Below are 14,749 nucleotides of genomic sequence, written 5' to 3'. Positions count from 1 at the left end.
TTCAGAAACGGACACCGACGTTAGTTGTGGGTAGGAGGAAGACACACTGTGGCTTAGTCCACTTATACCCCTGGTCCAAGTACAGGGGATAATGTCTGCCTGCATGAAGAGATTCAGCAGTCGCCGAAGGAGCTCAGCCAGCAGCTTAAGAACTTGGGACAATGCAGAAATAATGAGACTGAAAGTCGATGCTGTCAAACGATGATCTGATCTCCACATCTCCATGATCTATGGATCCTATTACGGCACTAGGCGCAGCCAGCTCAGTTGTCGGAATCGTAGGGTTTGGCCTGCAGATCGCAACGACCCTCCAAACATACGGCGAAGGCACCCGGGAAGCAGACGACAGAATTCGAGACATCGGGAACGATATTAGTGCCACATCCTCCGCCCTTTAAAGACTTCAAGCCGTGATTGATCAAGACGGCAAGCTTTCCAGAGGCAAAGTCTTTAGTATTGAAGGCTTGAAATCCGTGGAAAAAATGCGTTACAATGCGAGGTAGTCTTCAAACGGATCGTGGAGCTGTTGAATAAAGCTGGGAGGCCTGGGGCCGAATTATCAAACGCGGAAAGAGCAAAAGACTTGAAACTATCGTCTCTCGATCATTTGAAATGGCCATGGTTAGAGCCGAAGATTACAAGATGCAGGCAGGAACTGGAAAGATTGCTCATAAGACTATTGTTGATGTTGCAGATCGCTCATCTGGCTAGCCAGCAACGGTGAGTCGCCTCTCCAAGCTTTGGTACAGACATTCATCGATTATAGACCAACTAAGAACCAGTCGGACAATCAAAGCCATGATAAAGAGCTTAGGGACGTCATCGCAAGGTTGAAGCTTCGTGAGGAACGACTGACCCGTTCGCTGGAACAAGCAATTTATCGACCTCTGATACATCACAATAGCAAGTTTCCGAGAAGCAGACCCTTCAGCTTTCGACCTGTGGGTGGTCCACCGTTACCACCTCCGCCACCCACATGGGGCCCCCTGAACCCTCGACCAGCGCCTTGGAAGTATACGTCCAAATCAGGTAAGAATGTTCTCATTCTATCAGTGATCTAAAAGCCTGACCTCTAACAACACTCAACTATGGGTTCGGCTTTGCCACCTGGACTGATACGCCGTGGGACGCTAGATAAAATAGACGTGATCATTCCTCCGACGTCAACGGTGACTGGAACCCCTCCCAGTGACGAGAAGTCCGAGGAGAAGGATGTTCAAATGGGAGATCCATCAGAAGTACAAAGTCCAAGAGCTGTTGAATTTGATGGAAACTCAAAGCCAGACAAGACAGATCCGCCTCCTGAAGCCACGCACTCTCAGGAGGATACCGCAACTTAACGGAAGCTCGAGCCAGAGTATCCTCAACCACAACCACTGCCACAATCTAAAGAAACTCCAGAGCAGTACCTAGAAGCTTACCTGCTCAAGGGAGACCGAGATCAACTCTTGAAACTACCCCTGAAGCAAGAAGAGCTCAAGAAACAGATGGACGCTGTCCTTTCCAGGACCAAAAAGCCAGTCTGGGACATTCTCATTTCACTCACGCCCAAAAATCAAGCCAAAATCAGCTATGCTATCGACAACGCCAAACAGGAGGACAAGCTGGAGCGTATACTTGCTGCCATTGAATTAGCCGAGAACTTGGAGCCGTCAGATCTGGAATACATTCTTATTTTCCTGACTACCGAAACCCAGGACGTTCGAGGTCGTAACAAAGGCCTTGATTCGAATTCGCCAACATACACTCGAATGGCTCGGCGGCATCTTTCTATCGAGACCTGAAATCGTTACATGCTACCTTATGAAATTGTAAGACTTCATCGGATTCGCGAAATTCCGCGTTAATGACAATCTTCATAGGATCAAGATCCAGATTACGTTCTCATCAAACGATGGGTGCTAGAATACGAGCAGGACTTCCTTTGGAATCACACTCGCCAAATTCGGGAATATCGAAGATCAGATCTCATTCGTCCTATGGAATCCCGCCCGGGGATCTTGAGCCATCGTCAACGTCATTATGACGAACCTCAAGTAGTCATCGAGAGGAGAAAGAAACACCCGAGGCACAGTTCACCTAGTCCTCTCCTCGCATGGGTTGCGGGTACTTCGAAGCACTCGAAGAAGAAGAGCCATCATCTTGAAGACGGTCTCAGAGTTCCTGGCCCGCCCCGACAAGGCGCAGAAGATATCATTGAGCCCAATGAAGCCGTTAAAGCTGAGAAGGTGGATGATCTGCTGGCGAAATGGACCACGACAGTGGTAGACGAAAATCAACAGACCAAGAAAGCGGACGAAACCAAAGCTGACGACGCGGGGGAAGAGAAATTGGGAGAAGAATTCTTGCGTAGCACCAGGCTGGATGATTACTACTCGGATGACGAGGATACCGAGTCGGACTTCGTTACGTCGAGTTCTGTTTTGTCATCGCGGAACCGATCGTGGTTTAGAGGTGGATGGAGGAGATTCTTGCCTTCTATGCACTTTCGACGTAAGTGGAAAAAAGCACGAAGGGGGAGTATAAGTAGCGATTCAAGTATAAGTTTGGTTGATGACTAGGTTCATCAAAGTACATGGGACAATAAAGTGGGCTAAGTTCTGAGTGCGACTAGGAATTTGAGGGATAAAGCGGTGTAAGAACGATGCATATTCCATTTTATCTCGGACAATTTGTTTTTCCTACTTATGTAGTCCCATAAGTCTGGAATAATATGATATTCTTACCCGTCTCGAATTTTGCGGCAGTCATTTAGAAATCTTTGAAATTTGCAAGAAAATACGCTCAGCTGTAGATGGCACATCACTACTCCTGATAATCCTAATTGACGTGAATATGGTGTAAATAACTACAGTTCATTCTTCTTCAGGCTCACTGCTCAAAACTTTTTTATCAGCTCCTTGCGCTGAATGCACAAATTGCGCGAAAAGCGCGAATCGTGCAATTCGCGCATTCAGCGCTATGGGCGCAATCTTCACCTCTGGATAATGAGTTACCATATAGGCGAATTGCTTTCTCTCTTCTCACACCACATGCAAACACCAGTGTTAACGACGAAAAGAGGCTATTTCAAAACAATGCAGATTGGCAGCACTTGAAATCGGGCAAAGACGTTTGTTGACATCTCTACATTTCGGCTCGAATGGTATATATCCTTACAATTGTACAAAGCGTTTTGATGCAGCCCTCACAACGCCATTCCTTGAGCACGAAGCCAAGGTAAAATACCGCTCAAATACATGTGAATGGAAAGACGTATCCAAAACCAGTCGTGGTCATGATGCTTCTACTCGATGCCTTCTCTCCCCGTAAAATCCTCGCCCATATTTAATCATCACTTCCTAAACGCAGCGGAGACTTCCGCTCTCGTCCACTCAGCAATAACGTCTCCATCATATACATCTCTGCTGATGGTCAAGATGCGATCCTCAACTTTCTCATAGTACTTCTCGCAATTCTGTAAGACTTTGCTGACGAGGCCGCGACTGAGATTTGGATCGTCTGCATCTCCAAAATGCTTCTCGACTCTCTTCTTCAACTGCTCAATCCCCTTCCTGATCTCCCTCGAATCGTAGCTAGCAAGTACCTTCTTGAATGTAGCTTTGGAGTGGCTAGGCATGCTAGAGATCTTCGACGATGGCTCTCCAGGTTGCCGTGAAAGCATTAAAGATTCTGTGCTCTCTAGGAAGTCAAGCAGCTTGCCCAAAGGTCGTCTAATGACAGCTCCAAGGTAGAGCGTCATATGCTCGTCCATTTCTTGAGCAGCATTTTGTTTCCAATCTTCCAGAACTGGGTTGGCACGAGAGTCAACCTCTTCCAGGTAATGATTCATGTTCTCAATAAGCAAGATCTGGTAATTGAGAGCCTCTTTGTCTTCGGGATCGGCGCCGGCGATATGGGCCGCTGGATTTTCTCTCGCGATGACCTTCAAAGACTCGAACATAGTCTTGTTGATGCGCGCATAGGCGTGATTGACAGTCTCTCGAATCTCGAGATCGTGTGAAGTGGTGAGCATAGTCTCCAGCGCCAAAGAGAACGATGGAAACACGCGAATGAAAGCAATGACGCCCTTGCGTTTGTTGATCTTAACTTTGGTTTCCTCAATTGCACGAACTTGTTCATCTAAGAATTTGGTGAATAGACCAAGAAGTCTTTGATGGAGCTTCTGCAATGTTCGTGTAAGGAACTCTTGGCTTGATTCTTCTAGGGTTACTAGCTTTCGTTCCACAGCCGCAATTACACCCACACCTTGTCTATCAAATTATTAGCCACAGCCAGGAAGCGACACGTTTTGTTTGGGACTTACAATGGATCAGACTGTAATGTCCAGTCGATGAGACTCTGCATATCACTTGAGAAAAAGTCATAAACCTCTTCCATGGACTGGACAACAAGCTTAGCTAGATCTCTGTTGGGATCCATGACTCTGGGCCTCCTAAGATCAGCACCACGACGGGCGTTGGGTGGTGTTGCAGCAACAGCTTCTGCAAAGTCGAATTGCTCCAGTGATGAGATGTGGAAAAATTCCACAATGAAATTCTGTTCCATACTCATGATGGGGACCAATTCGTCTAGATAGCCACCAAAAAGTTCGTATGGTTGCAAGCGTCCGTCAGCCCTATCAATCGTTGTCTTGCTGCTATTGTCTCCAAGTGGAGAACGTAGACTCTTGGCTAAAGTTTGACTTCGCTTTACTGTCAGTTTCCGTGTCGTGGTAACAATGCCTTCAGCTTGCTTCTCTGTCTGAGAAGTGAAAAGAAGGTCCGCTTCATCACCAGTCGGCTTTCTGACGATTCGTTTCCACGAGAATAGGGCTTCTCTGAACTCATCTTTGTATAGGGCGCGGAACTCCTCTTCGTACATCTTCAACAGGTCTTCCCATTCAAGACGGTCAACCTCGCGAGAGAAGAGCATCAAAGGACTGTATCTCCAAAGCAGATCCCGTCCAAGATCGTGATTCCGGGAATCAATCTTAGCTTTACCAGCAGCTCTGGTAAGTTGACTTCCTTTCTCACGTTCCAAGGCCTGCTGGATTTCAGCGACTGCAGCTCTAAATTTGATTTGCAGGAAAGGTTTGAGACGTCGGAGAAACATTGAGATCTCGTTTTTGTAGACATCTTTCTTTTCTTGCAAGACCCTCATGCTTCCAAGCTCACTATTGCCGAAACCACCAGGTCGTCCGGAGCTGAGACTGCCACCATCATTACTTGGCCGGGAGACGGATATGCCCAGAGAAGGATCGATTGTCAACATGGCTTTGAATAGCATCACCAGAGATGTCTCGATCTGTTCAATGGAATTTGTATTCTCCAAAGATGCTTCTCGGAGGAAGTCGAGTTGTTCTGAGGAGATGGAAATAGTACCAAGCAGTGTCTGGAGCTCAGCCTGGAGAAGCTTCTGATTTGCAGCTTGAATTTGCAAGCCTTGAGATTGGGCCTCTATGTAGGCGATATCTTCATTCAGAGTCTGATAATGTCAGTATTGACCCGCATTTGAAGGAATCATAACTTACACCAAGCTCTACAGAGTAGAGTGTCAATAAAGCATCGAGCTCATCACACTCTTCGATACATTTGTCGAGACCATCGTGAACCGCCTTAATTCTATCATCCTCTTGTTCCAATCTTGCTAGCCAGCCGCCTGCTTGGACCTTGTTCAGTTCACGTTCAATTTCTTCTTTCATCTGATCGATGTTCTTCGTTCTCATGCCGCCACCCTCTCCTGGGGTCCAACCAAATTGTTCCCAGGCATCAACTAAGTCTCCGCCTCGATCGCCAATAATTATGGGGTCAATACCAATGGACTGAAGTTCTCCCGCACATCTTTCGGCTGCTGTCTTGGTTCTTTTCACCTCCCGAGGTTTGGACTTGTCAGTCAAGCTGCCATCGGATTGTGCTGACAAGGGACCTTGGCCTGGATCATATGTAGCGGGGGCAACTGGTTCATTTTGAGAGACAGGAACAGTGATCTTTACTTCGGGGATGTTGTCTACTGAATTTGAAGGTGATGTTTTTTCTGCTATTGGGGAGGCTGTCGGTAATTTCCCGCTGTCACCGCTCATAGCACGGAGTAGAGATGGGGCTGGTACGACACTGGTGATGCCATCTGGTCCATCTGGAGATTTGGCCAATGCTGCCTCCCTAAGACGTTCAGCTGCACCACCAGCACGTGGTTTGAAGGAATTGAAAGCATTTGCTGCTTTGGCAGCGCGCATAAATGATCCAGCGATGTCGCCTTTGGACTTTTTCTTAATCATTGGTCCAAGGCCGGGCCGAACTTCCTCTACAGGCTCTTCGGGCATCTGAACTGCTGGTGATTCGATGGGAGAGACTGGGGCTGGCTCAGGAGGATCTACGACCAAGTTCTGAGGTTCTTGTTGCTGGAACTTTTCGACTGGCACATCGCGGGGTACGTCAGGTTTGCTAAATCCGTTTGTAGTTTGTGTGTTGTCCGCATCTCTATCACGTGGTGACGTTCGATCACTGCTACGTGTTGGTGGTCTCAAATCCTCTCGTCTCATTCCTGGACTAGATAGTGGTGCGGGGACGATATTGTCGTTAGAATTTTGCGCCCTTTGCCGTGCATCACCGATAATAGGCATCGGCGGTCGGCGTCGTTCAGGTGGAATGGTTAAAGGAGCAGGTACTGGAGGCACGTCATTGTTGTTGTCTCTGGTACTAGATGACAAGGTACTGTCTGGAGTTGTAGCTCGCTGTGAACCTGGTGTGACGCTGCGATCCTGAAATCGTCCGGGTGCATTTGGTGTGCCATTGAGTCCATTGCGCGATCGAGGGGGAAGACTTGAGCCGTCATCACTTCTAGTGAACGACTCCTGGCTCTGGTTTGACCCAACTAGCTTTCTCAGACCTTGTTGATTCTGTACGGGGCCATTCCCACTAGCATCTAAACTGCCATTTGGTGACTCCATACGCTGATTTCTAAATTGGGGCCTCGATGTCTGGGATGTGAACGACGTTCCACTAGGTGGTATCTGACCCGGAGGACGTTGTACAACTTCTCGGCTGGGTTGCTTTCTTAATATCGGTGGCTCCCTCGAAGGCTCACGTCTGGTCGGCCTGACCTGAGATCCATATGATGGACTTGGATTCTGAGGTGGACCTGCTTGTAAAGACGGCGGCGGCGGACGCTGAGCAGGAGACGCTCCAGTAAGTTGATCCTTTTCCCTGGCATCGAATCCGAATAATTCAGGAGACTTTCCACCTGTGTATTTCGTATATATTTTGACAAGACTTGCGATGAAGAACTGCTTTTCTTTCTGGGTGTTTGCCTGCCAGTAGTATGGCTTGCCAATTGTGACGGTAAACCCAACATTTCCGGCCCATTGCTTCTGCTGTTCTTCTTCGAGACTCGCAGCAGGACCGCCACTATATGACTGAACTGCAGAAAGATCATCGAGCATCCATGTTTTCCCAATCGAGAACGAACCATTCACGTTCTCTCTCGCTTTGTGCATGCGAACACGTCCGGATTTGCGAACAGCAACAATGATCAGGCGAGGCTTTTTCGATGAAGGGTCGGAAGTGGGTGGCGGAGGACTAGATGGGGAGTTGGAATCTTCTGTGATCTTTATGTGCGTGATGTATGATTCCAATACTGCGTAGGTCAGGTTAGTTGGCAAGTCTCTCTGCATCGCATTACCCTGAGAGCCAGCTTACAAGAACCATCCTCATCCTTTTTCCCAAAGCAGCTTTCGATTATCCTCCGCTTCTCATCTTCAAACCTCTCTGCCCGAGATAATGAGCTCCCTCCATTAACCCCGCCAGGTCCGTTTTGTAATGAAACCTCCATTGAGCGGAGCCACGTCGCCTCGGGGGAGCGTTGGACGTTCAGTCATCTATGTATGATCACTGCTAGGATATCGGTATTGAAGTCGCTCCGTATTCAGGTTCGCGATACTGTCGTAGATTATGGGTGTTGTCGATGATAGAGTGAAGTTATTCAACGGTCGAGGTTCACTCACTCGAGCTTCCCTGCTGCGGGAGACAGAAAAGACCTACTAGGTAGGATGCATTGACAACAAGGGTTTTGGTCAAACTACTTAAGACATATAAGCGTTATAAACCTGGGTCTTCACCGACCATACACGTTCGCCTAGTGAAAGTGAATATTTTCATATATGACTACAAAAATGTTTTCTTTAGTGTTACAGACATAGTAACTGACCTCGATGAGGACATTTAGAGGATGGTTGTTATAGGCACACTAACACGAAAGGCGACTAGTTAATTTGAGCTTAATTCTGCCACCGCCTTTTGCTCTCCTTACAAAAGTTTTTTTTTTCGTGATAAGAATCCGGTAAGAACCAGGTCAAACAACACACGATGTCTGGCAACCCTAACATGCAAAAGATCGGAAAGCGAAAGGCCCCTGCTGGCCAGAAGCAGCCAGCATGGCTCTTCCCAGAAGGAAAGCCAAGTGCAGCACCTAAAGCGCAAGCCCAGGACAAGTCGAGAAACAAGAAAGACAAACAACTTGCGAAAGACCTCCTCAAGCGTCGCGCAGATGGCGAGCCTCCCAAGTCAGCACCACCTTCCCAACTTCTCGAGCTCATCGGAGCCTTCCTAACCGAATACGAGTTCACGAACACAAGTCAAGCTTTCAAGACTGAACGCAAGACTCGAGGCGAGATCGCAGATGTATCTGAGGATGTACCTTCTCTCAGCACGGTCTTCAACGATTGGTTGAGCTTGAAGGATCAAGGCAAGGTTTCTGGTCAGAACAGCGGCACCGAAACGGAGAGTACAAAGGCAAAGAAGCAGAAGGTCGCGGCGGAGAAGTCGAAGTTGAAGGAGTTGAGCAGCAGTGAGAGCGACAGCAGTTCTGATGATGATAGCGACGTGGAAATGGCCGATGCGCCCCCCACCAAAAAGGTCTCGTCCAAGCGATCTGTTTCCCCTTCTTCTTCATCGTCTACTTCATCCAGCAGTTCGGACAGCGACGCAGATGATGAGAAGGAGGTTCCTGCTACCAAAGCATCTTCACCAAAGCCCAAGGTCAACAACCTGAAGCGCAAGGCAGAGTCCAGCAGCGGATCATCTTCCGAATCCGACTCGAGCTCAGATGACGAAGCACCAAAGGCAAAGAAAACCAAGACAACAAGCTCATCAGACAGTGACTCTTCTTCCGACTCCGATTCCAGCGCTGATGAGGGTGATGAAAAAGCTCAAGCTGCAAAAGCTGTCTCTGAATCTGATGAGTCCTCTTCATCTTCAGACTCAAGCTCTGACGACGATGAGCCAAAGACGGGAAAGGCAGATGCAGCCGGTAGCTCTTTAGAAAGTGGCTCGTCTTCAGACTCCGAGAGCGACTCTGACTCTGATTCCTCTACTCAGTCCCTTGCTAAGAAAACTCCCTTGCCAGACTCCGACTCTGATTCTTCTTCTTCCGACTCATCCTCATCCGACAGCGACTCTGAAGAGAAAGACACAAAGAAGCCTGTTCTGAGTTCCGATACCAGCGCTACACTGTCTGATGGCCCCAAGAAGACTTCTGACACCTCCGACTCCTCATCTAGCGATTCTGAAGAAGAGTCGAAGCCAAAGACTGCTAAGACTGTCACTACCCGCGCACTATCACCACCATTGCCTCCGGACCCAGTCATCAAACAGAAGAAGAAGATCAACGAGCCATTCTCTCGAATCCCGAAGGATATCAAGGTCGATTCCCGTCTCGCCAGCAACGCTTACGTCCCTTACGACTACGCACAAAAGGCACACGAGGATCTGATCGTCACGAAGGGCAAGGGTTTCACGAAGGAGAAGAACAAGAAGAAGCGGGGAAGCTATAAGGGCGGACCGATTGACATTGACGGCAAGAAGGGCATCAAGTTTGAGGACTGAAAGCATTGGTGGAGAACAAAAGTTTGTGGGACTGGGAGCGATAGATGGTTGTTGCATCAAGGCGTAACGGAGGCATGAATGATGATACACCTTTCAGCAAACGCTTTGTTTTTTTATGTCGTAGATGATTAGAGACATGAATACTGGATTCTGAACCATTTTTTGTCATCCCTTGAATTGTGTGACGTCCGATGCTCGAGTGGGCTTTTTTCATGATGCTCTCAATAAGGGGTTAAGCGAGCGAAGGATAGTCTGCGAAACACCTGCGCATTGCATCGGAACAACGAAACATAATCTTTTTAATATACGATAGTTATATACTGGAATAATTAATTGATAAGTGTTAGTTGTGGACTTAGTCACCTTGCTTTGAAAATTTCCTCTTTGGTCTCGAAGCATTCTACTGGCCCGCCCAAATCTACATATCCGTCGCTACACGATGCGTGCTACAACTTGTACATAAGATGCTTCAACCTAGTAGCTACTTAAGAGGCTGATGGTGTCTTATTTGACGAGGTCGATGCTAGACCGAGAATTTGTGCTATGTGAAATCGCTGCCTAACATTCCCAACAACAGCTCAATCTTGTAGCCACCACAGTTGACAACCTCGAGCCCTGCTTGAACCGTCGGTCTTATCAACGACGTTGCTGTCCTCGGGGCGGGAACATCGGACTAGTAGTGTATTTTGAAGGTGAATGGTTAGGAACACTCTGATGTTCTGAGGCGGGAGAGTTTCGGGGAGGCTTGAAGGTGGACTTGAAGGTTTGCAGAACGAGGAGCATGGTAGCTCCTGCTTCGATGAAAGGGCTCGACCATGAGTGTAGACTATAAGGTTTATCAGAGAGAGAGAGAGATTCAGAACTGTCATAAGTGTAAGGGATTACCTTGACCAGAAAAATTTCCGTGGCTGAAGATGTCGAGGGACGGAAGCCCGCTTGGCAAGTCCGCAACGTTGCAGAGTATTGTTGCAGACAAACAGCGAAGTACTAGGCAACAAGATCTCCCGTATTCCACAATTTCCCAAGAGTCTACAAGCCTCAAGAAAGCTTGGACATTCTCCTCTCTTCGGTGGGCGTGGGTCAAAATTGGGACATAGTGAGCGGTGAAAGTGGAACATGGTCATTTGAAGATACCCTGATGGGTTCATCCCACAGACCCATGATCTGTATGTATGCACAGCCTTGAGTATGCTCATCGTTATGATAGTCCGTCCGTTCAACGATCTTTGATGAAGTGTCGAAGGGTGGAACTTCTGGGACTGCTGTTCTTCTCCTCGGTGAGCATCTGAGGAACAATCTGTTAATCTAAGCGACGGTAACCGGGAATATAAACGTAAAGAGACAAGTGCCAACGCATCTAGTTTAATGGATGGAAGATTTAGGTGAGTTAAAGGTATGCCTTGACATTTGCTGTGCCAGTAACATCTTCGTGACGAGTTCAGGAATTGCTTCATGATTCTCGGTGAACGTGAGAAAAGTACGTATGTTAGCCCTGAGTGAGGCTTGGTTATTCGAAATATCATACCCTTGCTCCAGGTCCGGAAAGTCGTGCTCCAGTAAGTGTCAGATGTCGGAAAATACTCCACAAACAACACTTGGTATGGCGGCCGACCCACAGAATTTTAAGGACATACCATCTCTGAAGGTCTACGCTATCTTGGATTATGCAGAGTGACTGTGAAGTACCTGTTCTTCGTGTCCAAAATGCTGACCTGTTTCGATGGTCGACGATCGAATGGTGGTATACTCAGAAGTCGGCGGGCTCACCAACAACGCTGTCAAGTCAGGATATAGATGTCTAGAATCATACTCAACTACTAGTACTTTCCGATACGTATGAACACATGTAATTTAATATTAAAATTTGGGCGGATGGTTGATTCTCTCCAGTAATGTTGACTTATTTGCCCCTCTTGTGAGTGGGATCTCCAGGATCTAATTCGGTCAGAAATGGCGCACTGATGATGTTCAAAATCTGGATGTTCGTATTTGAATCCATGGAAGGCGTTCTCGGTCTGCTTCACTTCAGTCTCATCGAGCTGTTTTCATACAGTCTGGCGTGAACAATGTATCTTGAATCAGAGGTCGCAAGAGAGGTTAATTGCAAGGCATAATTTGAAAGCGCAAGTCTCAGTCAGAACGAAAGAAAAAGGAGCAGGCGATAGCAAATCTGCTCTCGGTCAACAGTTTGCAAGGGGCGAATGTGGTTACAGTCGCAGTCATTTCTCAACAAGCACTGCCCCAATGGTGGATCCGTTCGTGTTTTAAATGAGGATTTGATGGCGCCAAGCGATTGTAAATTTGCGACCGACATGCAGCTAAGCCGGTATTTGCCAGCGATTGATTGCTTGCGCCGCCCAAATAACCGGGGGCTGAAGCAAGGAACGCAACTTGGAACAGCCCTTCGTGCAACCCGCCTGCATAAGCCCAACAATTCGGCCTCCGACTTTTGATCTCCTCGCACACAGCAAACTCGTCGCGACAATCTCACTCACTGTGAGTTGACATCGCTCAGCTCCGTTTGCGACTGCTGTTGTCATTGCTGTCGCTGTCACCGTCGCTGTCGAAAGGAATCATCTGCACCCAAACACGACACCGCTGCGATTATTGGTCTTTTGTTTTTGCTTATCGAGTCATCTTGAGCGCCATCTGGGACCAATCACACCTAGATAGGCTTGTTTGTGGCTGAGCAAGACAACCTGGATTTGTGTGTGTGTCCCGTGCCTGGTCGCGCGCACTTGATCTCACAGCAGCACTCATCTCAAATGTTCTCCGTCAATTGAAGGCGCTATCATTTCACAGCCTGCGGAGACCACGCGAGTGGCTCATCAGGATGGGGACTTGCTGTTCGACTGATAAAGACGCCGGGTCCGACCCAAAAGCTCACACTCAAGTTCTCATTCCAGCACCAAGGCGACTTCACAAAATGTACCATCAATATGATCGCTCAGAGCCAAAGCCCGTCGCGTCGGACTGGAGGAAGGTGCTCAACGCCGATGTCAGCTCGGTGGAAGACTACAACAAAGCTGTAGAGCGTCTTCAAGCAGCCGAGAAGGAGAGAGCGTTCGACTTTCAGATCACGACTTCGGCATCTCACAATGAGAAACGGGCTGCTGCGTTGCTACACAAGATCCAAGCTTATGACTGGGATCACACTTACGGGACACCACATGACGATGAAGGCAATCCTACCGAGAAAAGGACCCAGGGCGAGCATTTCTTGGGCAATGTCGACCTCATCAATAAGACTGAGCTCATGAAGGTCGCAAAGCGGATGCCCAAGGGAGCGCATCTGCACATTCATTGGAATTCCTGCCTGCCAGCAAGATTCCTGATTCGGCAAGCTCGCGATATCAAGGCGATGTATATCAGAAGCACTCTTCCTTTGACGACTCCGGAGCACTTTGCGACAACTCGAATCTCATTTATGGTGATGACGCCTTATGAGGCAACTCACGTTAAAGGTGCCGAGGATGACGAGAAGGAGACTCCATTAGGGAACGTCTTTGATCCTCATTATGTTCCGAACAGATGGATGCCCTACAAGCAGTTCCAGGAACTATTCAACTACCCAGGAGACTTTGGAGAAACCTTGACACGAACGGAGAGGGCTGAACGATGGCTTGAGCATAAGATGCTTATCTCAGAAGATGAGGCTCATGGTTGCAAACAAACTGGTCATGGGTAAGTCATGTGCATTCACGTTGGATTACTGATGCTGATAATACACAGAATCTGGGAAAAGTTCAACTACAGAACTCAAATGATGAAGGGTTTATTCGCTTACGAATCTGCCTTCAGAAATTACACTCGAGCATGCATAAAGGATTTCGTCAAAGACAACATCCAGTACGCCGAGATCAGACCAAATTTTATGGCCACCAATTCTTTGAAGACTGATGATGGTACTGGTTCTATTGGAAACGAGGGTATCATGAAGATCATCAACGAAGAGCTGCAAAGCACTATGGAAGAGCTTCGCAAGAGAGGCGATTATTTTGGAGGAATGAAGGTTATTTATTGCACGCCACGATCCTTTCAAAAGGACCAAGTTGCCGCTGCATTAGACGAGTGCATCGACCTGAAGCACAAGTATAAAGACTTGCTCTGTGGTAGGATGGTCCCTCCGCGATAAAGATAGCAAATTGACAAGTTCTAGGATTCGATCTCGTCGGACATGAGGAGATGGGAAACGAGCTCCGCCACTTCGTACCCGAATTTCTCGACTTTCAGAAAAAGTGCAAAGAGCAGAAACTCGACATCCCATTCTTGTTCCACTGCGGCGAAACCCTTGAGGTTGGAGACAAGGTAGATGGAAATCTCTTCGATGCTGTACTTCTAAAGGCGAAGCGTATTGGACACGGATACGCCATCGCAAGACATCCTATGATCATGGAGATCTTCAAGGAGAAGAACATCGCCATCGAATCATGTCCAATCTCCAATGAGATTCTTGGCCTCACTCCCAACATCGCGGGGCACAATTTGCCCATTTTGCTGGCCAACAATGTACCATGTACAATCAATAGCGACAACGCTACATTCTATAGGTAAGTTTCTCCATTTTGGGACAAGAGTGTTTACTAACTCATATAAGATCATCGTTATCACATGATTTCTATCAAGTCATAATCGGCTCGGAATCCATGAACTTGCTTGGCTGGAAGCAGCTTGCAAAGTGGAGTCTCGAACACAGTTGCATGAATCCCGATGAGAAGGCAGCAGTCACAGCCGAATGGCAAAGCAAATGGAATGCCTTTTGCCAGTGGATCGTTGATGAATATTCTTGGCTTGAATTCTGGGAGCCAAGACCTGGAAGACATTGACTAGTCAAGTGTCGCTTGTAGCCTGCAGATGCTACATGCGTGATTGACCTCATTACTTCCCAC

The 14,749-nt window shown here is 47.8% G+C and overlaps 5 protein-coding genes across 5 annotated transcripts; 4 read left to right on the top strand and 1 right to left on the bottom strand.

The window, feature by feature from the left end:
- Positions 1-523: 523 nt before the first annotated feature.
- Positions 524-1,567, top strand: LY89DRAFT_384584 (uncharacterized protein). Its single transcript, XM_018207144.1, has 3 exons — positions 524-720; positions 767-1,029; positions 1,135-1,567. Exons 1-3 carry the CDS (start codon positions 686-688, stop codon positions 1,338-1,340), a joined length of 504 nt encoding a protein of 167 aa, XP_018076150.1. The 5' UTR covers positions 524-685; the 3' UTR covers positions 1,341-1,567.
- Positions 1,428-2,642, top strand: LY89DRAFT_384578 (uncharacterized protein). The gene is made up of 2 exons (XM_018207143.1): positions 1,428-1,811; positions 1,863-2,642. Exons 1-2 carry the CDS (start codon positions 1,794-1,796, stop codon positions 2,559-2,561), a joined length of 717 nt encoding a protein of 238 aa, XP_018076149.1. The 5' UTR covers positions 1,428-1,793; the 3' UTR covers positions 2,562-2,642.
- A 457-nt stretch (positions 2,643-3,099) lies between these two features.
- On the bottom strand, positions 3,100-8,152 carry LY89DRAFT_608295 (uncharacterized protein). The gene is made up of 4 exons (XM_018210494.1): positions 7,677-8,152; positions 5,513-7,614; positions 4,307-5,466; positions 3,100-4,253 (listed from the first exon to the last, which is right to left on the bottom strand). The coding sequence occupies exons 1-4, from the start codon at positions 7,807-7,809 to the stop codon at positions 3,335-3,337; spliced, it is 4,314 nt and encodes a 1,437-aa protein (XP_018076148.1). The 5' UTR covers positions 7,810-8,152; the 3' UTR covers positions 3,100-3,334.
- A 174-nt stretch (positions 8,153-8,326) lies between these two features.
- On the top strand, positions 8,327-10,016 carry LY89DRAFT_681190 (uncharacterized protein). Its single transcript, XM_018214226.1, has one exon. It carries the CDS (start codon positions 8,343-8,345, stop codon positions 9,858-9,860), a length of 1,518 nt encoding a protein of 505 aa, XP_018076147.1. The 5' UTR covers positions 8,327-8,342; the 3' UTR covers positions 9,861-10,016.
- A 2,770-nt stretch (positions 10,017-12,786) lies between these two features.
- On the top strand, positions 12,787-14,686 carry LY89DRAFT_729292 (Metallo-dependent hydrolase; the record flags this gene model as incomplete). Its single annotated transcript, XM_018219366.1, has 4 exons — positions 12,787-13,544; positions 13,593-13,972; positions 14,020-14,410; positions 14,458-14,686. The coding sequence occupies 4 exons, from the start codon at positions 12,787-12,789 to the stop codon at positions 14,684-14,686; spliced, it is 1,758 nt and encodes a 585-aa protein (XP_018076146.1).
- Positions 14,687-14,749: the final 63 nt, after the last annotated feature.

This window comes from Mollisia scopiformis (genome assembly GCF_001500285.1).
Source record: "Mollisia scopiformis unplaced genomic scaffold LY89scaffold_4, whole genome shotgun sequence".
NCBI lineage: Eukaryota > Fungi > Ascomycota > Leotiomycetes > Helotiales > Mollisiaceae > Mollisia > Mollisia scopiformis.
Note: the sequence above shows the minus strand (reverse complement) of the source record. Positions and strands in the feature narration are given on the sequence as shown.

Excerpts from the sequence above, each read along its gene's own strand:
- LY89DRAFT_384584 (XM_018207144.1), top strand. The coding sequence starts at position 686 with ATGTTGCAGATCGCTCATCTGGCTAGCCAGCAACG. Across the intron at positions 721-766 it reads CATCTGGCTAGCCAGCAACG|ACCAACTAAGAACCAGTCGG; the intron begins GTGAGTCGCCTC and ends CATCGATTATAG. Across the intron at positions 1,030-1,134 it reads GAAGTATACGTCCAAATCAG|ATAAAATAGACGTGATCATT; the intron begins GTAAGAATGTTC and ends GTGGGACGCTAG.
- LY89DRAFT_608295 (XM_018210494.1), bottom strand. The coding sequence starts at position 7,809 with ATGGAGGTTTCATTACAAAACGGACCTGGCGGGGTTAATGGAGGGAGC. Across the intron at positions 7,615-7,676 it reads AAAGGATGAGGATGGTTCTT|TATTGGAATCATACATCACG; the intron begins GTAAGCTGGCTC and ends TGACCTACGCAG. Across the intron at positions 4,254-4,306 it reads ACATTACAGTCTGATCCATT|ACAAGGTGTGGGTGTAATTG; the intron begins GTAAGTCCCAAA and ends ATAATTTGATAG.
- LY89DRAFT_681190 (XM_018214226.1), top strand. The coding sequence starts at position 8,343 with ATGTCTGGCAACCCTAACATGCAAAAGATCGGAAAGCGAAAGGCCCCT.